This window comes from Chinchilla lanigera, unplaced genomic scaffold, assembly GCF_000276665.1.
Source record: "Chinchilla lanigera isolate Chin_1 unplaced genomic scaffold, ChiLan1.0 scaffold00104, whole genome shotgun sequence".
NCBI lineage: Eukaryota > Metazoa > Chordata > Mammalia > Rodentia > Chinchillidae > Chinchilla > Chinchilla lanigera.
Genome location: NW_004955505.1, coordinates 6,349,995 through 6,373,547, shown reverse-complemented (window position 1 = coordinate 6,373,547; position 23,553 = coordinate 6,349,995). Strand labels below are relative to the sequence as shown.

The 23,553-nt window shown below is 34.5% G+C and overlaps 1 protein-coding gene across 15 annotated transcripts in view; it reads left to right on the top strand.

Moving 5' to 3' along the window:
• The window catches only part of Ccdc91 (coiled-coil domain containing 91), a 343,525-nt gene that overhangs the window by 239,644 nt on the left and 80,328 nt on the right, over positions 1–23,553 (top strand). For all 15 annotated transcript variants that reach the window (XM_013505942.1, XM_005407144.2, XM_013505949.1 and 12 more), the window contains 3 exons: positions 295–387; positions 479–547; positions 2,278–2,454. In XM_013505942.1, coding sequence (XP_013361396.1) covers positions 295–387; positions 479–547; positions 2,278–2,454 — 339 coding nt within the window. The remainder of the gene's footprint in view (positions 1–294; positions 388–478; positions 548–2,277; positions 2,455–23,553) is intronic.

The window sequence follows — 23,553 nt, the reverse complement described above, 5'->3', positions numbered from 1 at the left end:
ATTAATTTTCCAGTGGTGTACTTATTCTTTTTTTTTTTTTTTTTTTGGTGTATTTATTCTTAAGTTAGATGTCATTGCATCTACTTTGCTGAACTCAGGGACTAAAATATACCTGTGGTGATTGGAAAAAGGGGAGTTCACTGGTTTTGGTCCCTACACCTTCATTTTGAGCAAACTTCGTAAAGATTATTTCCTCCAATATATAATTTAGTGCTTCTGGGGAAATGAATTGTGTCAGCTGTTCTCTATGTTGTCTTACAGCCATAGTCATAATTCAGTTATCTTTCCTTATAGCATCAAAGGCTCCTTGAAATGCTAGACACAGAGAAAGAACTGTTAAAAGAAAACATAAAGGAAGCCTTGATTCAGCAATCTCAAGAACAGAAGGTAATATTTGAATGTGCTCAGTGTGGATACATATATTCTGTTACTTCAAACAATACATTTACTGTCTTTTCAAATATCTTATCATTTACAGGAAATATTGGAAAAATGTTTGGAAGAAGAAAGACAAAAAAATAAGGAGGCATTAGTGTCTGCTGCAAAGGTATTTCCGTATGTAATAATGGGTTCCTTCATAAATAAGTATAGTTCATTAATCTTGTCAATCAACTTTTGTATAATGTTTTAATCCTCAAAACTCAAGGATTTTCCTTTTTTATTTTTCCTCTTTAACTTATGTAACTATTCATAGTCTTGCTAAGCTCATATTATATAAGATTTTGATGGCATTGTATCTGTTACAATACAGAGAACTATATATATTTGGACACTTAACATCTACTTGATATTAAGTATATATTATCTGTGTGTGTAAATCAAAGTGATTTTTAAACCCTATTTTAAAAGTGACTCATCCTAGTCACTTGAATAAGGCAAGGAGGAATGGTCATGAATCTATAGATATTGTACCCATGCCACTGAAGGTTTTAAACAACAGATTACTGTTGAAATTGGCCCTGAATGGAGACTAAACTTCTGATTTGAATTTGAATTAATTCCATAGCTAAGAATGACTTGTTGAAAATTCTTAGCATAGGCAGATCTTACAAAGACTAGAAGGAAAAAATTAACAGGGTGCATCTGAAAACTTGGTAAGAGCAATGAACATAGAAATAGACTAATGTTGGTGAGTTGGAAACGAAAGAAATAGGCACATTCTAGAAATGGAAGATGAAATCAACATGTACATTTACTGAGTGATTTAAAAAAAGACCAAGTTGTGAACTCTCAGATTATGGATTCAAGAAAAAAAGCGCAAAATAGGACTCTCTGTTGGAGGGTTTGAGATAGTTAAAACAAAAATTAAAATACAGAAAATCTGTAACTGCTTTGTAGTACTTAAAGACTTTAATGAGATTGATGATATTAACAAGTTAATTTTTGTTATGATATGAAGAAATATATTACTCTCAGAAGAAGATGTGTAGCCCAATGAATCAGTCTCTATCAAACAACAAATATTTAAAAATTATTCATTGATAAAGAAATCAAAGTACAATAAATGATTATAATGTAACAGGATGAAATTTTCATTTGACATAATTTTCTTTATTTCAGCCAACCTTTAAGTACTACCTTCTATGAAATTTTGAGATGAAATCATGTAAAATATCCACAGTTAGCTAAATTGACTACCTGGTATCTCTTCCTTTTTAAAACTACATAGTGCAATTCTTACTTTTTACATATTGGAAATTATAGTTATTTATCACAATGTATATTACTCATTAATATGTAATATTTTAGGGGGCTGGGGATTTAGCTCAGCAGCAAAAGCGCCTGCCTGGCAAGCGCAAGGTCGTGAGTTCGGTTCCCGGTACCGGAGAAAAACCAAAAAACCAAAAAAAAAAAAAAAAAAAAAAAAAAACAAAAAAAAAAATATGTAATATTTTAATAACAAGTATACATTATGTCAAATGAATATTTTTCTTGATTTGAATGTATAATATGATAAATATTAATATGTACTACCAACATCAACTACAGCTCTTTGAGATACCTAACATTGTAAAAGGATCTCAATACCACGTGGCTTGGAATCTGCTACCTTAAGCTAAGGGGGTTGATTTCCTTGAAGTGCAGAAATGCCATGGAAATAAGTGAGAATATCTGTATAAAAAAAGAACAATATTTTTATATAATTATTTAATATGCATAGAAAAGGGATTTCAGAACTATCTTGCATAGCATCAAGTTTGTGTCTTTAGGTTAACCAAGTTTGCTTGTTATATAATCATTCAAACATTTACGTTTTGATCATTATTTGTTTTGAAGTTAGAGCAAGAAGCAATGAAGGATATAGTTATGAAAGCCATAGAAGAAGAAAGAAAGAATTTGGAAAAAGCTCATGCAGAAGAAAGGGAATTATGGAAGACAGAACATGCAAAAGACCAAGAAAAAGTATCTCAGGCCATTGAAACAGCTTTACAAGAACAGAGGAAAATAAGTCAGGTCAGTTAAATTGACTCATTGTAAACTTGGTGTTCTTATTTGTCTCATAATGAAGTGGCCTTACAATTACTTTATCTTACTTAAAACTATGTAGTGGACATAGCATTATTTAATTTTTAATTTTTGATAATAATATTTTAACTAATAATTTTTAGTTTTTCAATGAGTTTTCATCTAATAAAATTCTATATTTGCCGGGCGTGGTGGCACACACCTGTAATCCCAGCACTCAGGAGGCTGAGGTAGGAGGATTGCTGCAAGTTCCAGGCCAGCCGGGGCTACATAGTGAGTTTAGGGGCATCCTGAAGTATACAGTGAGACTGTAGTCTCAAAAAAAAAACAAAACATAAATTCTATGTTCTACTTCTTTACTTTTTTGGAATCGACATGTACATTTATTGATTTCAGCTACATTAAACCATCTGCCCTATATATTCTCATGCTTCCCATCCCCAATACACACAGACAGAATCATTGCAAAATGACATATTTGCATAGGAAAAGTGCATGATTTAATTAGTTGTAATAACCTCAAAAATATTCACTGTGTTCTCAAAAGAGCTATAACAAGCATATTCTACATAGACAGTAACTTTTGATTACTTATCTGAACACTTTATAAGATTTATTTTGCATAATTGAATTTGCATAGTTGTATTTTATTTGGATTTGGTCTTTACATAAGCAGAGAAGCTTAATAAATCTTCCCTTAATCAAGTATTAAAGGAAAAGATAACATTCATAATGTCTCTTTCATATGGTCCACATGTCATGTAAACTACCATTTTTCACTTATAAATATAGCTAAAAGTGAATAACCTTTCAAAACAATCTAAATTTTTATGACCCTTTAATAATCATAAAAAGCCCTTTTAAAAGTTTCCAATATCCAGATTCAGTGTTACACTTTCTTTCTTGAGGCAGGGTCTAACTCTATAGTGCAGCCTAGCCTGGGAATCATGGCAGTCCTCGTGCCTCAACCTCCTGAGTGCTGAGATTACACGCTCGTACCACCATAACTGGCTCAATGTTACACTTTTTTTTAAAGATAATAAAAAAAATAAAAATGATACAGCATTTCAAGACAAGATTATAGGAAATTAACAATGGTTATTATATTGCATGTTGTTAACTTCAGAATAGTTGCTTAGATTACCAGGTATAGGCATATAAGATTGATCAAACAATATAAACACTAACTGATCCTTTCAATGAACTAATAGAAATTAGTAGCACAATTTTCTTAGCTATCTTGGGTGTGTGTGTGTGTGTGTGTGTGTGTATATTTATATATTCCTTCTTTTCTCCTTTTCCCCATCTCAGTTGTTTGCATTAAATCTGTATAACAGTTTTGGGAATGTGGCCATTTTCACAATGTCAGTTCTTCCTACCATGAGCAAAGAATATCTTTCTATTTTCTGAAATCCTCTTTGGTCTCTGTTTTCAGAGTACTGTGATTTTCAATGTATAGATCTTTTACTTCCCTTGTTAGATTGATTGCTAAATATTTCATTTTTTTGGATTGTGAAAGGTCTGGTTTCCTTAATTTCTCTCTCAGTGAGTTTGGTGTTTGTTCACAGGAATGCTATTGATTTTTGAGCATTGATTTTGTATCCCACTCCATACTGAATTTGATTATTAATTCCAGAAGTCTTTCCATGGAGTTTTTGTGGTCTTCTATGTAGAGTATCATGTTATCTGCAAATAATGATAATTTCATTTCTTCCTTTCCTATCCTTATTCCTTTTATTTCTTTCTCTTATTTAATTGCTCTAGCTAATATTTCCAGAACTACATTGAATAGGAGTGGTGACAGTGGATATCCTTGTCTTGTTCCTCATTTTAGACTGAAAGTTTTCCATTTTTGTCTGTTTAGTATGATGTTGGCTATTGGTTTGTCATAGATGAATTTTATCAGATTTAGGTAAAGACCATCTATTCTGATTTTAGATACAGTTTTTATCATGAATGAATGTTACACTTTATCAAAAGTTTTTTCTACATCTATTGAGGTGATCATGTGATTTTTGTCTTTGCCTCTGTTTATATGGTGTATTACATTTATTGATTTACATTTGTTGAACCATCCCTGCATTCCTAGGATGAATCCCACTGGGTTATGGTGTATAATCTTGATGATTTACTACATTCTGTTTGCTAATATTTTATTGAGGATTTTTTTCATCGATGTTTATTAGGGAGATTGGCAAGTAGTTCTATTTTCTGGTTGGGTCTTTCTCTGGTTTTGATATCAGGGTAATACTTGCCCCCAGGAATGAGTTAGAGAGAACTGCTTCCCTTTCAATTTCATTAAACAGTTTGAGGAGTATTGGCATTAAATCTTCTCTAAATTTTGTTTAGAATTCAGCTGTGAATCCATCAGGACATGGGCTGTTTTTGTTGGTAAGTTTTTAATTACATTTTCAGTTTCACTGACTGATAAATTGGGTTATTCTGAATTTGTGTATCATCTTGATTCAGCTTTGGTAATTCCTATGTTTCTAAGAATCTGTCCATTTCTTCTGTATTTTCTATCCTGTGAGAGTAAAGATTTTCAAAGTAGGTATTGATGATCTTCCTAATTTCCACAGGCTCTGTAGTGATTTCACCCTTTTTTTGCCTCAGTATATGAATTTGAGTCTTTCTTGCCTTTCTTTGATTTATGGATTTTTTATGTTTTCTTAGACTCAATTTCATTAATATCTGCTTTGATCTTCATAATTTCCTCCCCTCTTTGGGCTTTGAGCTTGACTTTCCTTTTTCTAGAAGCTTGAGGTGCAGCATTAGGTTATTTGTGCTCATTATGTTTTCCTAGTGTGAGAATTACCTGCTATTAATTTTCCACTGACAACTACTTTCATTGTGTCCCATAGGTTCCTGTAAGTTGTATTTGTATTTTCTTTTGATAATAAATCCTGTTTAATTTCTTCATTGATTTCATCTGTCACCCATTGGTTGTTCAGTAGGTACTATTTAATTTCTGTGTGTTTATGGAGTTTTTGCAGTTTCTTTTGTCAGTAATTTCCAATTTCATTGTACTATGGTCAGATAATATGCATGGAATGATTTCAGTTCTTTTGCATTTACTTAAGCATGTTCTGTGGGCTAGTATGTGGTCTATTTTAGAGCATGTCTCATGTACTGAGAAGCATGTGTATTCTTATGTTTTGTTTGGAACACTCTGTAAAGGTCTACTAAGTCCATTTCTTTACAAGTTTGGTTCAGTTTTGTTATTTCTTTTCTAATTTTTTGTCTGGTTGACTTATCTCTTTGTGACAATGGGATGTTATGTTCCCCCATTACAACTGTGTTATTCCTTATTTGATCTTTCATGTCTTTTAATATTTGTTTTATGTAGTTGGGTGCTCCCTTGTTTGGTGCATATATATTTATCATTGTTATCTCGTCTTCTTGAAGTTTTCTCCTAACAAGTTTTTAGTGACCTTCTTTATTTCTTTTGATCATTCTTGATTTCCAATTCATATTGTATACAAACAGAATAGCTACTCCTGCTTTTTTTTTGGTTCCTGTCACAGGGAGTATTGTTTTCTATTCTTTGACTTTCAGTCTGTGCATTTCCTTTTGAGTTAAATATGTTTCTGCTAGGCTCTTTCTTTTGATTAGTGAATTGAGGCTTTTACATTAAAGGTTATAACTGATCTATATTGGCTTATCTTTGTCATGTTACTTTTCTGCCATTGGTTCCCTACTTTTCTCCCCTCTGTTTAATTGCTTGCTCTGCTTGGGGCTTTCTTTTTATTGTTCTTGGAATTGTGGTCATTTTTTATCTCTAGTGTATCTTTCAGTACTTTTTGTATGGTTGGTGTGGTAGTCATGAATTTCTTCAGTTGTTGTGGAAGTATCTTATTTCTCCATTAATTTTGAAAGACAGTTTTGCAGGGTACATCAATCTGGGTTGAAAGCTATTTTCTCTCAGGACTTCACATACTTTATTCCAAGCTCTTCTGTTACTTGATGTTTTGTGTTAAGAAGTCTGCCCTGATTCTGATGGGCTTTCTTTTTTAGGTGATCTGTTTCATTTCTCTTAACAGCTTTTAATAGTCTGTGTTTCTGCTGAATTTCTGGAATCTTGATTATTATTTGTATGGGTATAGATTTATTTTGGTTATGGCTAATTTATGGAATTATGTAGCCTCACTTAACTGTATGTCAGATTTTTCCCCCATGCTTGGGAAATTTTCTGTTACTTTTGCAAATAGTCTTTTTATCTCATTGTTGACTCTTGCTTTTTTGTTGACACCTATCAGTCTTATATTGGTTTTATTTGTATCATCTTGAAGCTGTTGAATTATTTCTTGGTTCCTTGTTATTTTTCAGAGATCTTTTCTTTTGTGATCACTAGCTGCAATCCTGGCTTCAGGGTCTAAAAGTCTATCTTCAGTTTCGTTGAAGTGCTTTTGCTAGCTGTCGATGGAATTTTTAGTTTCCTGGATATCTCTTTGAATCTATTTCATGAATTATAATTCTTTCCTATATTGTTTGTTCAAAGTTTCCATCATTTTCCTATGTTCTTCTGTTTTTGTAACTTGACTTCATTATTGTTACCATTTCTTTTTTTACGTGAGTGATTATGTTTGATCTGATTTCCTCTATAGCTTCCTGGAGTTTCTTTACTTCAGTTGCTATCATTTCCAAAATCTCAGGTATGTGTCTTCCAATTTCTTCTATGTAGATGTCTCTGGGACTCATTCAGGGAGGGTTGGAGATCTGAGATTGCATGTTGCTCCTTCAACTTGACATTTTCTACTTCAAAATTTTTTTTATTTTGTTTTCTGTGATGATTCTTGTGAGTTTTGATAGTAAGTAGCTATATCACTAATATCAAGGCCTTTCCGGGAATAGTCTGTTCTTCAGGGATATCTCTGTGTGTAGGAGATTCTTGCTTTGTGTCTGTCCCAAGATTTTCTACCTTCCCAATTAATTTATAGTGGAATGTTGGTTTCTGTTTGATGCTGTCCCCAGTTTTTTTGGTGTAGGGTATGGTGAGGTTATTACCCCCAGCTTCCCAATGTTGTTATATAATGGAGAACAACTGATTACAACAAACATGACATTCTAGCTACAGTAGTACAATTAGCAATAATGATAGCATCAAGCATAATTTACAAATTGACAAACTGTGGTACCTATTGACTTTGTGCTTTAGACCATAGCAGCAAAATCCATAGTTCTGCAACAGAACCAATCATAAATTAGTAGTTTCTATACATACTGTTTCCCCTTGAATGAGTGGATTTACCCTGAGTTCCTATGGACGAGCTGGTTGTCATGTCCCAGGGCCCTTGCCATGCTTGCTGCCCATCCTGTGGTATAGGTGGATGGGCCAGGCACCTGGGTTACTCCAGAAGGAAGCTCCCACAACTGCAGAGGAATGGTAGGCAGAGTCTTTCCCCTTCCTAGCAGCTCAGCATGGCTCATCAAGCCTCCCTCAATGGCATGGGTGGGCAGTGGCAGGGTTTATCCCCTCCCTCTCAGCTCAGCACAGCTCATCAAGGCTCCCTAGATGGCAGAGGGGCAGTGGGCAGTTTTCTCTCCTCCAGGGTGGCTCACCAAGACACCCTTGATGGTGGGGGGAGCAAGGTGGTGGGCAGGGTCTCCTCCTGTGTGGCAGGGCAGGGCTCTCCAGTGTTACGCTTTTTAAGCAAAGTTTATTCTCAGAGACACATAGTTATCCACATATTAGAAAATGTAAGCAGATCTGTAGATTGTTTCTGCAAGATAGCAATATTACTGTAATAGATACTCTTTTTTCTGATTAAATTAATCATTACCTTTTGTTGTTACTATAACCATTATTAGTATCTGCACACACATACTGAGTACCTAATTGTAAATAAGATGTTTATCTGTCATTTTTGTTGATTGGAATTCTATGAGAGCAATATCAAGATCATGGGTTAGTTTTCTTTTATTTTGTTTTGTTTTTTGTGGACAGAGTACTCTTCCAAACTCACATAAATGTAGCTCATCAGTCACTATGAAATTAAGCAAAATAGCCTGAATGAATTAGCACATAGTCATCACCCATATCACAAAGGTATATATAACTTAAAGAATATATGTCTTAAGGAGTATGTATCTCTGCTCTTAGCCTGAAAGACACTCCAGTAGATAGCAAACTTTAAAATTTTTCCCCTATTGGTGAACATCATCCAGTATGTGTGTTTTCTTACAAAGGTTTACAGGTTTTGCTAGCTATTGTGTGTATATTTCTTTAATGGCTGCATAGCTGAGAGAATTGAGGAAATATCTCCAGTAAAGTGACAGTACCAGGTAACTTTCAGGTTTTCAGAAGTGGAGTGCTGTTATCAAATGCACCTGAAAGTCTTTAAACTCTCTCTCTCTCTTTCATATGGTTGGTGTTTTCAGGCAAATCATTAACTCCTTTAAGCTTCCTAGGCTAGGAAATGGACAAGTAAATTACTGTTCTTGGAGGTCACATTATATTTCATGTCTATTTAGACCAGCAGGATAGTCACATAAATTTTGGGTGTAAAACTTAATCTGTGATGTTTACATCAACAATTAAAATGATTTTCTGTTATGTTCTAGGCACTATACTTATTTCCAGGGATATAGCAGTGGAAAAAACAATTCTCTACCATGTTGTAAAGATGACATATAAGAAACTAATAAAGCTATAATGCAAATCAAGTAGTGATAAATGTCATGCAAAACAAAACTGTCTAGCCAAGCATGGTGATACACGTCTGTAATCCTAGCACTAGAGAAGCTGAGGCAGAAAGACTGCCATGAGTTCAAGGCAAGCTTGGGCTTTTACATAGTGAGATCAAGGCCAGGTGGAATACATTGTGACACCCTATCTCAAAAAATCAAAAATGAAAACAGTAAAGCTCTCTAGGGAACTAGAGGTTGAACAGCCCAGTATATAAAGGGTACTCAGGTAAATGCTTGCCAAAGAGCCAGCCTTTCAGCAGAGACCTGCGCAGATATGAGGACTTTGTTTTGTAGGTAATTAGGGAAGAGTTTCAAGCAGAAAGAGTGTGTCAGAAGTGCAGCAAGTGCAAAACCTCTGAGGCAGAAAGACAGATGGTGTAATTAAAACTGTGCAGTATTGTTATGGGAATTGGCAGTCAACAGAGCCAGTAGAGCAAGATAAAATCCCAAAATATACTTAATTTTCTGTTACAAGTCTGTAGAGATGGTCTGACAAATTAGATAGGATAAGATGAGTCTTAACACACCAGTTTTTACCTTGATTCCAAGGTCCACATAGTCTATGAATTTATTGAAATTATGCAGAATGGAATCTATGTGGGTATTTCTTGCAGAATTAGTTCATACTTTTTTAAATCCTCAAAAGCATTGTAATTAAACTGGGGGATATTAAAAATATTTCAGCTGACTATGCTTTTCTTTCTCTATTCTCTATGTAAAGTAAGTACCAAATAGACTAAATATTTAAATGGATAAGTTTAATGTACTAAGAAGGAATTAGTCAAACAACTGATATGCTTTGAAAGGGAAAGTTTAAGCAGGACTACTGGAATCCTGGAATGGATATCTCCACAAATTACCTCCTTCATAAAAGTACTGAAAACACTAACAAAACAATTGTCAAAATCCACTTGTTAGAACTATAGATAGTAACCAAAGCTTGTAATAATCCAAATATTTACTTAAGAAAAATAGCTAAGTCTTCCTAAGAACAGCTATGTTTTCAGATACTTTTGCTCTGTTCCATTCTTCCTCTTCCTAGATGTGGGGTGGTGGCTTTAAAAACTAGAAGCTAGGTAGCCACAGTAATTAATGGACAACCACAAGGTAGAGGTCATTGAAGTGGCCAGGTGAGGTTTGGAGCTCCACAAATGCCGTGTTTCCAGAGATTTGTTACTCTTTGACCTGATATCTTCTTGAAAAGTCCCCATTTTAAGGCTTTTCATATTTGACCTGCCTCAAGGCTTAGTGGGAAAGACCCTATCCCCAGGATCTCTTCCGAAAACTCTACATGGAAATCATTTATCTTTTCCACTGCCTGAGGAGGGGAGGGTGAAGAAAGAAAGGAAGGAACATGCTTTTGCCATAGGTGGCTTTGAAAAACTCTGACTTTTAAAAATATTCCTGGAGTTTAAGGTCACACACATGCCCAAGCAAGACCTGAGAAAGCTGTACTCTCTGGTGGACTTTGATTCTTCCCAAGCTGATGTGAAGGCTAAGGTGGAGTTGCAAAGTGCCGGTGTTGAAGTTATGTTTCAGCACATAGAGCCCCTTGGAAAAGAGTGGAAGACTTACTAGTTCAAGGTATTTAAGTAAATCTCTGTCTAATTTCATTAACTGATCACTGTGCTAACCTATAAGAGACTTTAGAAGGTGCATATGACAAGGAATTTAGGCTTTGCAAAAGTAGTGGAGAAAGGTTACTAAATGAGAACTTACTAACACAACAACAACAAGAACAGTAACAATGTTCCTACATTATTCTAATGTCCAGCTTTTGTAAACAGCAAAAGACTTGAGATATTCAAATAAACAGGAAAAAGTGATTCAAACACCTAGGGGAAATCTAGTTAGTATTGGATATTGGATTGAATAAAAGCTTTGGTTTGCTGTCACAGTTGGTTTGCTGTCACAGTTATATTCAAAGAACTAAAGTAGACCATTTCCCTAGACTTACAAGCCATCATCATGTTTATTATGTGTCCGTGGGCTCTTCAACAATTAGCATTAGAAAGTTTAAAGGACTGCTTCCTTAATTTTTAACATGTAGGCCTGTTTTGCTATAAATACAAGAGAGCAGGCACATAGGTATAGACTTAACTTCTCTTCCTGCCATTACCTGTGAGAACTTACTTTGTTGAAGGAAAATGCCCTGATCTTCTATCTCTGAATTTATATTTTTCTTGCAGCATATGTTTGGTTCATGTACTAACTTCATGGCTGCATTGTGAGAGCTTCCCAAGTGTCTGGCTCATGTTTGTACTCTTAGGACGCCCTACAGTACTGCCTAGTTCCTATCATGTGTTCTAGAAAACCAGTCATTTCTTTTAATCATTAGCAGCTAAAGTCTCATACAGTTATATTAGTGAACAACTGATTGATTAAATGTATTTTGATAATCATCAATACCACCATCTCTCTTTAGATCAAACATGGTTTAGAGGCCTTCTCATGCTAATTCTGCTCTGTGTCTTCTATAATACCGACTCATCAATATAGAAAGTCTTTTAAAATTCCTCAGGAAAGGCTGAGGATATAGCTCAGGGACACAAGCACCTGCCTGGCAAGCACAAGGTCCTGAGTTCAATTCCCAGTACAACAACAACAACAAAAAAAAAACCTCTAAAATTCCTCAGGAGGTAGTGGACTTAGTATATCTACAACTACATGTGTTTCATCAGTTCTGGAAAAGCTGAAGCTACTGCTTGTATTTCATGTTTTAGCTCTTCCTAGTCCTCCTCTTCTCCTCCTGAGTTAACTTATTTATATGTATTCTCTGAGTCTTTTAATATCACTTCTTTATTTTATATTGATTTTTCTGTCATGCTTATAATATTTTGTGTCTTCCAACTCCTTAATTCTCTAACTGACTTTGAAAATCCATGTATTAGCCATGCATGGCAACTCACGCCTGTAATTCCAGCTCTTGGGAGGCTGAGGCAAGATCACTGAGAGTGTGGGCACTGCCTAGGCTGCATAGTGAGTTTAAGGCCAAGATATATTAGTTTTCAGTTTTCTGTAATGTTTGTTTTTAAATATGTTATATCATTTTATTTCCCCTACTTAGTCTCAAAGAAAGACAATAAACTATTTAAGACAGATAGCTTTGAATGGCTACATACGGTGGTACAAATGTTTGTGCTCCCGCTCCAATCCATGTTAAGATCCTACCTCCCAACATCATGATAGTAAGTGCCTTTGGGGATGAGTAGGTTACAAATTCTCTTTACTCGTGAATGGGATTAGTACTCTTATAAAAAGAGTCACTTTTATAGTTTGCCCTTTCTTGTATGTGAGGACACACTGAGAAAGTGCTGTTCTAGATAAAGTAGGCACCTACTAGATATAGAAGCAGCATTTCCTTACTGATGTCCCAATTTCCAAACTTGTTAAGAGCAAATATCTCTTATTTATAAGAAACCCAATTTATGGTATGTTGACATAGCAGCTCAAATAGAATATACTAATATACCGGTTTTTTGTCTTTTCTGTGATCTTAAACCAGTAGGTTTTGATGTCAAATAAGTTCCTTGATGATTTTAAAACATTTTTTTTCTTGTTCACATTTTTGCTTAGGTTAGTTTCTTTAGTTTTCCAAGGTAAGAGTCTTAGTGTTAATTGTGTGAATGATGCCAGTACTCAGAGTCCCGGCTTTAGCATACTGTAATCAGAACAAGGAATCCCAGTTTATCATAACACAAAGGAAAAAGAAGTAAAGTGCAGTGGAAGATGCAGTGTTTGAAGTGTGTGTGAGTGTTAGAATTTTACTGTAGTATTTCTTGATGGAAGTGCGTACATTTGGGACTTCAACTTTGACAAGGCAGTGCTAACTTAAAGATGTGCTTGAGCATGTCTGGCTGAAATAACTCCCCTAGCCTTGACCTCTTAAGGCCTCTTCTTCATAACTAGTGTGCTTTCAGATCTTGTCCACACCTTTAGAACTTTGAGGGCTAGAACTTGGTGTATCTTTCACATGTATAATACAAAGAATTTTTCTAGGATCAGTGTTGTCAATGAAGCCCTTGTGCTCAGGTTTACCATTGAAAGGCAAATAGTTTGTGCTTTTTCCTTGTATATTCAAGGCATGTGATGTGATGATTTCCTTGTATATTCAAGGCATGTGATGTGAGGTGATACATATATACACACTGCAATGGTTATCAAATCAAGTTAGTGAATATATTCATCATAATGCTGCTGTGTGTTAGGCTCCTTAGAAATTGTTCATTTTATAACTGAAAGTTGATGCAGTTTGATCAGTATCGCAGCATTTCTCTAGTGTGTGTTGAGGGGTGTCTTTTTTAAGGGTAGTTAGGGAATTCATGAATGGAAACCCTTACTGTCCTAATCACCCCAAAAAGTTCCAGGCCTTGATAACCACCATTCTGTTATTTCTGTGTTCATGTTTTTAAAATTCCATATACAAGTGCAGTCATACAGTATTTTTTTTTCTGTGTCTGGTCTATTTCATTAAACATAATGTCCTCCGCGTTCATCTATGTTGTCATAAAAGGCAGGAACTCCTAATACCCATTGCATGCACACTCTGTGTGTGTGTGTGTGTGTGTGTGTGTGTGTGTGTGTGTGTTGCATTATGTCTTTCATTATCCATCCATGAACATTTATCTTGGTCCCAAATATGTTGTATATTATGAATAATGCAGTAAACAAGGAGGTACAAATATCTCAGATATTTATTCTAGTTTATTTGATTATATACCTAGAAATGAAACTGCTTGATTATATAAACAGTGGTGGTGAACCTATGACACGCATCTTACTGTGTTCTGCTTTTAAGACAAAAGATGTTAATGTAGAGTTGTTTGTTGTAAACTAAAACCTCAGTATTTAACTTTAATTACAGTGTTGGCACTTTGCAATAATAAGTGGGCTTTGGGTTGCAGTTTGGCGGTTGGTCTCTAAAAGGTTTGCCATCACTGGTATAGTAATTTAGAAAAATTTTTTTGGGAACTTCGTACTGATATCTATACCTGCTTTATCAGTATATAGACCACAGTGTACAAAGTGTCCCTTGTCTCCACATCCTCACACATATCTTATCCTTTGTGATTGTATAACTTCCATCCTTGTATGTATGAGGTATTCTCTCATTGTCCTTTGTTTTACATTTTTCTGACACTCAGTGATGTTGACAACTTTCTCATATATGTGTTGGCCATTTGCATGTCTTCTTTGGAGAAGTTCAACTTTTTTATCCATTTTTTCATCAATTTATTTGATTTTTCTTTGCTATTGAGCTGTATGAGTATCAGATACATGGTTTGCAAATACTTTATCTCATTCTATAAGTCAACTTTTTATTTGTTTATTGCTTGCTTTCAGGTGTATAAGTTTTTGGTTTGATGTTGTATCTCTATTTGTCTATTTTTGCATTTGCTGTCTTTGGTGTTATATGCAAGATATTGTCAAGATGAATGCAATAAAACTTTTCCCTTCTGTTTTCTTCTATAGTTTTTTGTCTCTCATTTAAGTCTTTAATTCATTTTGAATTGATAGTTTTATTCAGTGTTATACAATGCAAGAAAGTGATATCATTTCATTCTTTTGCATATGAATAATCCAGCCCTCTGCTGAAGAGACTGTCTGTTCCCCATGTGGATTTTTGGCACCCACCAAAGACCAGTTGTCAAGCATGGTTTTATTGCTGAGGGTTTTTTGGTTTGGTTGTGTGTGTGTGTGTGTGTGTGTGCACATCACGCATGCACTGTGCACTGAACCCAAGGCCTTATGCATGCTAGATAAGTGTCCCTCCTTGAGCTGTTCCCCTCAGCATTTATATTGTTTTTATGCCAGCACAATGCTGTTTAATTCTTCTCCTTTGTAGTATTTTTGGAAATCAGGATGTGCAAACCCCTTTGGCTTTGTTCTTCTTTCTCAGGATTGTTTTGACTATTTGGAGTTCTTTTGGATCCTGTGTGCATTTAGAGGTTTTTTAATACTTCTGTTTGTGAAGGAAAAGAAAAACAATGCTGGGTTTTTTTTGTTTTTTTTTGTTTTTTGTGTGTGAGGATTTCATTGTATCATTAGGTCTCTTTGAATATCTAAGACATTTTAAGAATATTATGTGTTCCAATCCATACACATAGACTATCTTTCCATGTACCTCTGTCTTCAGTTTCTTTCACAAATATTTTGTACTAGTGTTTACCACTTTAAGTTTGTTTTTAAGCAGTTTTTATTCTTGATCCTATTAGAGACGGACTATTTTTTTATTTCCTTTTTTGAAAGTTTGTTTGTTTGTAGAAACAACTGAGTTTTATGTTAATTTTGTATCCTGTAACTATACTGAATTTAGTCTGACAATTCTTTTGGAGGAAGTTTTATATGATAAGATCATGTCATCTGCAAACATACTTCAACTTGCTTTCTAATTTAGATTCCTTTTATTCTTTCTCTTGCCTGAATGGTTTTACTGGGATGTACAGTATTTGTAAAGGCATTTATGGAGATACATGATTTTTTAAATCTTACGTTCTGTTATTGTGGGTTATCACATTAAACAATTTTCAAGTGTTGAGCCATCCGTCTATCCCAAGGACAAATCCTACTTGGTGATCATGACCTTTGTACTATGCTGTTGAACTTCCTTGTGTTGTACTGTTGTATCTATAAGGTGTGATCTAAATATATGGTGAATATTTAAATTTTTAAAAGTTTGTAACAGTTAAAAGAAATACTGCTATTAATTCTCCTCATCATTCTCCCTGTTGCTTCACATACAGTTATCCTATTGCTCTTGCCACTTTCTGGAGTAGTTCTAGAAGCCTTCTTTCATGAGTGTCTTTAGAAAGTATGATCAAAATTTGGTTGAGCACTGGCAGGCTTGTAAAAGCATTAAGGTGTATCTTCATTCACCAAATTCACTGGATCTGGCACGACAAGCCTTCTGACTCTTCCCCACAGTCAAAATAACCGTGACAGATAAATAAGTTAATTGATTCAGAACATCAAAGCAGCCGTTCCAGGACTTTCAGAATGTGGCAACAACAATGGGTAAGTATGTTTGAAGCAAGGGGCAGTAATTGTATGTCTTTTAGTTCAACAATTTTTTAAAGTGAAATACTAACCATATCTTTCTGTTATACCTCACACATTCATGATATATATTTATCTATACTATTCTTTTCTTCATGATGTGTTTGACTTTGCCATGAAGTATTGTGAGCTACATCAACTGAGTTTGGATATTTTTGGAACCAGAAATAAAACTCAGGACTTCACACTTGCCAGGCAGGCACCACTCCACTGAGCTAGAACCTGGCCTCTGGAAATGTTTCTTACTCTTCAATTTTTGGAAGATTTGGAGAATTAATATTAGTTCTTTAAATATTTAGGAGACTTCCCTATTATTAGTATCTGTCTTGCACTTCTCTTCACTGGGAAGTTTTCGAGTAATGATTCATTCTCCTTATTAGAAACCCATTTTTCTTTGCCTGTATAAGTCTTTATCTCTCCTTCACTTTTGAAGTACATTTTCTTTCTCAAGTTAGAGTATTTTTTGGTAGTTTTTATTTTTTTATGCATCATCCCACTCCCTCTATCCTTAAAAGTTTTACCTAGTTAGTGAGATTTCCTTGTTTATGACAAGGTACTTCTCTTGCTACTTTCAGTTATCCCTGTCTTGAATTTTCAGTTATCCCTGTCTTGAATTTTCAGTGTTTCTATTGTGGGTGGTTCATCTTGTTTAGAGTCTGTTGGATTGTATGGATTTCCATGCCCATTCCCTTCACCATATTTCAGAGGTTTCTGGCCATTGCCTATTTGGATATACTTTATGCCCATTTATTCCTCTCTTTCATTTGAGACTTCATGATGTATGTATAGTTGCTTTGTTTGTGTCCCCTATGGTTTGCACTCTTTTTTCTCATTTTCCTACTCTGACTTTATTACTTCCTTACACAGTAAGGCTGTCCCTTTCTTCTGTTCTAATGTCCTGTTGAACCCCTCAGGAATTTTTGTTGTGTTCTTCACCATGATTTCTTTCTAGTATTTTCTATTTTTGTTGAAATTTTTGTTCATGTATCATTCTCCTGGCTTTGTTAAGCATGGTTATGATGACTATTTTAAATTCTCTGACAGGTAAGTCACACATATCTCAATTCCATTAGGGCTGATTTTGTAAAATTTATCCTGTTCCTTTGTTTGAGACCTCATTCACTGTTTGTTTATATTTCCTGACTTTTTTGGGTTTCATTTTGTGCATAAGGGAATCCATCTACCTCTCCCAGTCTTCTGAGTGAAGACCCACACAATCAGACTGATTGGAGATTGTAGCAGCCTCTGAAACCTGTATGCAAATCTAAACAACCGTGTTTGTTTTTAGCAGCCCCCAGCTCTCTGGTGAATACTGTGTCATGTTACACAGGCTCTGAAAAAGTTGGAGCTTTGGATACAGGCTTCAGATCTTTCCCTCTCAATAGGAAGCACCAAGCAGAGGTGGGGGCTAGAGCATTTGCTTGCATGCTAATTTGGATTCTAATGCTTGTTCTCACTAATCCTTAAGTACCTAGAGTGTGTGAGGCCCTGCCATTGCTTTGAGATAGTGAGATGGAAGCTAGTACCCTAGGCATTCCCCGGAAAGATTGATCGTACATGTGGTCAGCCCCCAACTCCTACTGGCTCTCTAGTTGAGAGCTAGGGGTTTCCTTCCAATAGCATGGTACTGTGCCAGGTGTAGTTATTCTGATAATAATAAAGTCAAGTTTTCCTACCGACTTTGATGTGGCTGATTTTTGTGCTCTTCTAAGGAACTTCTCAGTTTGTGCCTGAATTTCTCACAAAAGGTGTTTGTGCTTTCATTGCTATTGAATCATTATGTCCATGAGGAGGGGGTACAGAGGATCCAGGATTTTCTATTATCCCTCTTGATGATCTGAAATGATCAGATTCTAAAACTTTGCCAAGGCAAAGGAAAAAGTAAATTAATAAATTCTTGTGTTAGCATCACTGAGAAAAATAAAAACTACTGTAAGTATAAAATGCCAGATAAAGAAAAGCAGGCATTTAAAAAAAGACGTAATGTGACAGATATCTTTGAGAGTATACATTCTGAATGATGTTTTCTGTATTTATCCCAGTTTTTCAGACAAATTTATAGGCATCACTTCATTAATTAGTCATGCTCACCAGAAAAACAGATTGCAGAAAGCAGTTATTATAAATTGGTTTGTAAAAATTCCTTGAGTTTAATTAATTGTTCTTAATTAATAATGGTACAAGACCAAAAAATACACTTTAAAAATAGACTTTATCACTGGGCTAATAGTGATAGGAATCCTGACTGTTCATTCTTTTTATATGCTGGGCAATTTTAAGTGTGAGTTTTAGATTCATAATTAATAACCTTATTACTTTTTTAGGAAAGTCTCTCAAATATTATTACAAAAATTGTCCGGATATTATCATCTCATAATAATAATGGAAAGTAATGGTTCTTGTTCTAGTTTCATCTGTTGACTTCATTGTAAACAAATCTACTAAGCTTTGCTAGCTTTTTCAGGAAAAAAAAAAAAAAAAAAAAAAAAGTATTTTCTGGAATTTTTGTTACCTTTGCAGAAAGTTATAATATAGCCTTGGTGGTGTTGGTCATGGAGACAGCAATAATCTAATAATATCTGCTCAGTTCTAACAGTGTTTGCAACATTGCTAATTATTCTTCATTTTTTACTAACAGTGTTTGCAACATTGCTAATTATTCTTCATTTTTTATCTCAGTCTCTCACCATTTGCAGGTATTTTTACTATCCTTATGTTTGCAGATTTAGAAACTAAATCTTACAGAGATTATGTAACTTCTTCTAGACTGTATAACTCCTGAGAGGCGGTAACAAGCCGCTTTCAAATATGGGTAACTTAACTACAGTTCTTGTAGTTTGCTATTACTCTATTCAACCTCCCAGTGGTACCATGTTAGTATACATTACAGGTGCAGCTGAATGACTATTTAATGTGTCTTTTAATTGACCCTAGAAAATGAATAATTTGAATAAGGAGAACTTGAAGAAACTGTTTTTTTCATTTATTCATGTGTTCTATTACATTTTAGAGCATCTGCTCTGTACTGGCACCTATCACAGTGTGGCAGCACATAGAGTAATGAAGTTCTTATGCCCTCAGGGTACAGTCAACTTGAAGCAGAACTAGAAGAGACAGATAATTCCATAGAATGATCCATATAGCACTGTGAAGAAAAATTTAGGGTTATGTGTTTGCTGAGTGTGGTGATGAGATTCTTGTAGATAAGAAATTTAGGAAGCCAGACTCATAAAACTTACATGTTCTATGATTCCAGTTATGTGATATTGTAGAGAAGACAAATGTGATGTGGGAAAATAAATCAGAAGTCATGAGGGGCAGGGAAATTTTGAAGGTGATGATAATGTTACAGTTTGTGCAGCAGGTATGTTTGACAAAATTTATCAAATTGTATGTCTCATGTTGGTCAGTTTTATCATTTATAGGTAGTTCCTTAATACTCTTTCAAAAACACAAATGATACTATAATACATTAGTGGATAATGGTGATTTCAGATGGTGGTGTCATTTACTATGGTGGGTGAGGGCTGGATTTCATTTTAATAATTAATTCTGTGTCTTGAAAAGGACACTTCCTTGTTAAAGGGAAGTACATTTCTTACACCAAAGTAGGCAGAAAGAGGACTTCCATTAATTTTCCCCTTCTAGCAAAGTCCTATAAAAGGATTCCAACGGATTCAGACTCTCAAACTATATCCAGCATTGGAAACTCTTTATAATAGTTTATAACCTCAGCCACTGTAATTTAAGGTTTTGTTTTTCCCCAAAGCCACAGACATTACAGTCAGTGGCTAAATTGTCTTAAAAAAAATATAACATTACCACCTGACCCTTCTTTTTAAAAAGTAAATAGCATTTCTGTTCTTGCTGAGTAGGCCAGATAGTTTCTCAAACTTGAAACTTTTCATTATTGATTTCTTTACTTTTGATTCATAGGTTTGTTTTAAAGTTTTTATTTAAAGTACTTTGATGGTGACCTCATTCATAATAGGAAAAATCTTAATGACATTTCTAATCATTGAAAGTATCATATCCAAGGTGAAATAAAAGTATATCAACTTACCTGCTTATCCCTGAAAACCTTTTCCTTCTGCTATATTTTACTTATATTATACTTACTTAATAAGACAACCAGTCCAGAGCACTAGAATTCAACCCAGATCCACCTGTTGTCTCTATCTCTATACCTTTTCCATTTACCCTCCCTTTTTTTCTGTTACATAACAATGAAAAATATAGTTCCTTCCCACCTGTAACCATTGTCTTAATTAATATTCTCCCCCCCCCCCAGCCTCCTACATAGGCTTCTTCATCTCTAGTTTGGTCCTTTTTCTATTTGGAATAAAGAATGAATACCATTTTTCCATTTTTAAATTTTGCAGTGCCTTCCTGTGCCTATTGAGTAAAATTCAGGCTATTTAGTATTAAATAGAAATCATTTGGCAAACTGCTCCATACCTTTCTATCCCATCTTTAGCCACCCTGCTTCACACGTCGTGCTTTTAGTACCAGCCTGCTTATTCCCATTTAGTACTGTTTTATGGTCTTTGTCTTTTATTCATACCCTACCTTAAGTTTACTATGTCATTTGCTTTCCTGACTAGCAGAACCCACTTACTTTGTAATTAGCTTTTGGACTTTTCTTCCAGAAAATTGCCCTTTCTTCTGGTAGATTAAGTGAAGTGTTCTTCTTTGGCATTCAGGGTATTACTGCCCAAACATATCATCATAAAAGACCTATTTCTTTGTTGTCTATGTTTCTTCACTATGTTACAAGCAGTTTACATTTAGTAGCTGCATATTAAATGGCAACAGATTATAAGATGGTCCAGGACCAATACTGTTCTAATGAGGCATATTCTTTAAAAAGTAAACTGAGTCTCCAATAACACATGTTGGCTCTTTAGAGTGTGGTTAGTTTCTAGTTACATTTTACCAAGAGTAGGGCCACCAAACAGTCCTTGAATGTCCCTTTAAAAAAGTGTTAATCATATTCCATGTTAATGCCAAACTGAAGCAATTCTTATTGTTGTTATTTAATGAAATACCTGGAAAATAATCTGAGAGAGTCAAGGATAGTTTGCTTTCAGCTGCAGGAAAGTGTTTACTTTAAGCAGCTAGTATATATTTCCTCTAGGGTGATAAGTGCTAACATGAGTACAGGTATAATTTTGAGACCATAGTAAAGTAGGATATACTCATTTACTGGTCAGATGGAAGCATTACATTGAATTCCAGATACAGACTGAATATTCCTAATGCAAAAACTGAAAATCTGAAAATTTTTCAGCTTCCTGGCAAAAACATTTTGGATTTTGGAGGTTTGGCGTCTTGTTTTATTTTATTGATTTCAGATTTTTGGATTAGTATGCTCTATGGCAAAATCTATGTAAGTATCAATTCTCAGATCTGAAACACTTTGGGCCCTAAGTATTGTGTATTAGGTATTCTCATCCTGTGCCATGTTTTAAGAATTATACTTTCTAATCAAAATAGGAGTATCTTATCATTCAGTAGTCATTAGTAACTTCTCACATCTTTCCTCTGTCCCCAGAATGATAGTCCACTTTTAAACATGTGGTTTAAATGAGATTTTGGCCTACTTTCTAATCTGTTCATAGGCCCTTGTTGACTAAATGTAAAGGTTATTTTTCATCTTTGTATTCCAAGGATGTACACGCAATTTGAGTCAAACTCAGGAAACTCTGTTGTAGGTCTCATATCCTGAGGTGTATAAACTCCCACTTTCACATTATTAGGAAATCTTTGAAGCTGTTAGTAACTATCTCAGGATACTGTATCTGAAAATGTTGAGAAAACAACCAATGTTCAAGGTAGCGCTGAGAGCTACAGGAGAAATTTGCATCCTGAGCATGTTGCTTGCTCCTCAATGAAAGCTCTTCATGGTTCTTGCATGCTGTTTCTATGGGGCTGGATAGTCTTTCTTGTTTCTGTAAGTCATTTTATGTTACTTTTGATACATTTTAGCTGTTTGAAAAGTAAATGTAGTAAGGAATAATCAGTGTTGGATTTGAGGTCTAGCTTGTGACTTATGTAATCTTGACCAACGTTTTAAAATGTGTAGTCCTCTACTTCCACATCTACAAAGCACAATTAGTAATACCTACTTTACAGAGTAGTTGTGAGTCCCTTGGAAACATATTTTTAAAAATGAAAATGTGTAGATTGGTGAAACAGCTTTACCAATTATAATGGTTATGCAAATGTTAGGTGGTAGCATGGTCAAGTTGGTGACAGAGCAGGAGACCTTCTCATACACTGCTGAAAAAATCGAATGGTCATCTAAGAGAAGAAAAATGAAAAATAAAGACATGACAACACTCTTTGTATATTATGAGGGCTCCATAAAAGAGTCTGTGTGTGCTGTATATAAATATGTATTTTTCTAATTAGCTGGAGACTACAAGCTGATAAAACATGTTTAGCTCAGTAGGGGATAAAACTAGAAGATCACAAATTATGTAGCAGAAAAATGTATCATTTAATGGAAAAATATATCAAGTAGAAAATTAAAGACTATATTAGAGAATATGATCTCTACTGTCCTTTGTAGCACTAAGCATCTCTTTCTTTTCTTGTGTAATTATAAATAGTTGGCAGTTTCTTACTTCACAGATTTTTTCCCAATTACTAACATTCTTAGAAAAATACCCTTTTAGGGGCTGGGGATATAAGCGGCATAAGCACCTGCCTGGCCAGCGCAAGGTCCTGAGTTCAATTTCTGGGACAAAAAAAGTACCCATTTTATAAATTAATTATAATATTCTCAGAAATAATTACTGTAAAGTATTTTAAAATTAATTTAAAATATTTATATGACCACTTTTTAAATGTGGCAAAGAGTTAATTGGTTAAGAAGCTTAACTGTGCTAAACCTCAAGGTTATACATTCTTATCAAAATACTTCTGAGAATAAAATGGAAATTTATATGAGTATTTTAACTTTAAAGCTCAGACATACAGCATTGTGCTATATTATTTTAATACTTTTTAAATTTTGCTTAATCTTGCTCTATTAAATACATCTAAGTCACAGAATCTTTGAATTCCACTAAACCATTTATAATCCAGTATAAATTCATTTAATTTAATTAGATTAGAGCCTAGAACAATATTTACTGCTTTACAGATTGGTCACTGCTGTGTTGATACTTTTATTGTTACCATTATTAGTATTATATTAGTATTATTATTACCATCTTTTGTAGTTTTAATACCTACCATTGTGTAGTTCATAATTAGTACATAATGGATGATTGTTGGCAGTTGCATAATATAATTTCTAACTGTGCATTAAAGTACCATGGTACTTTAAAGGGTACC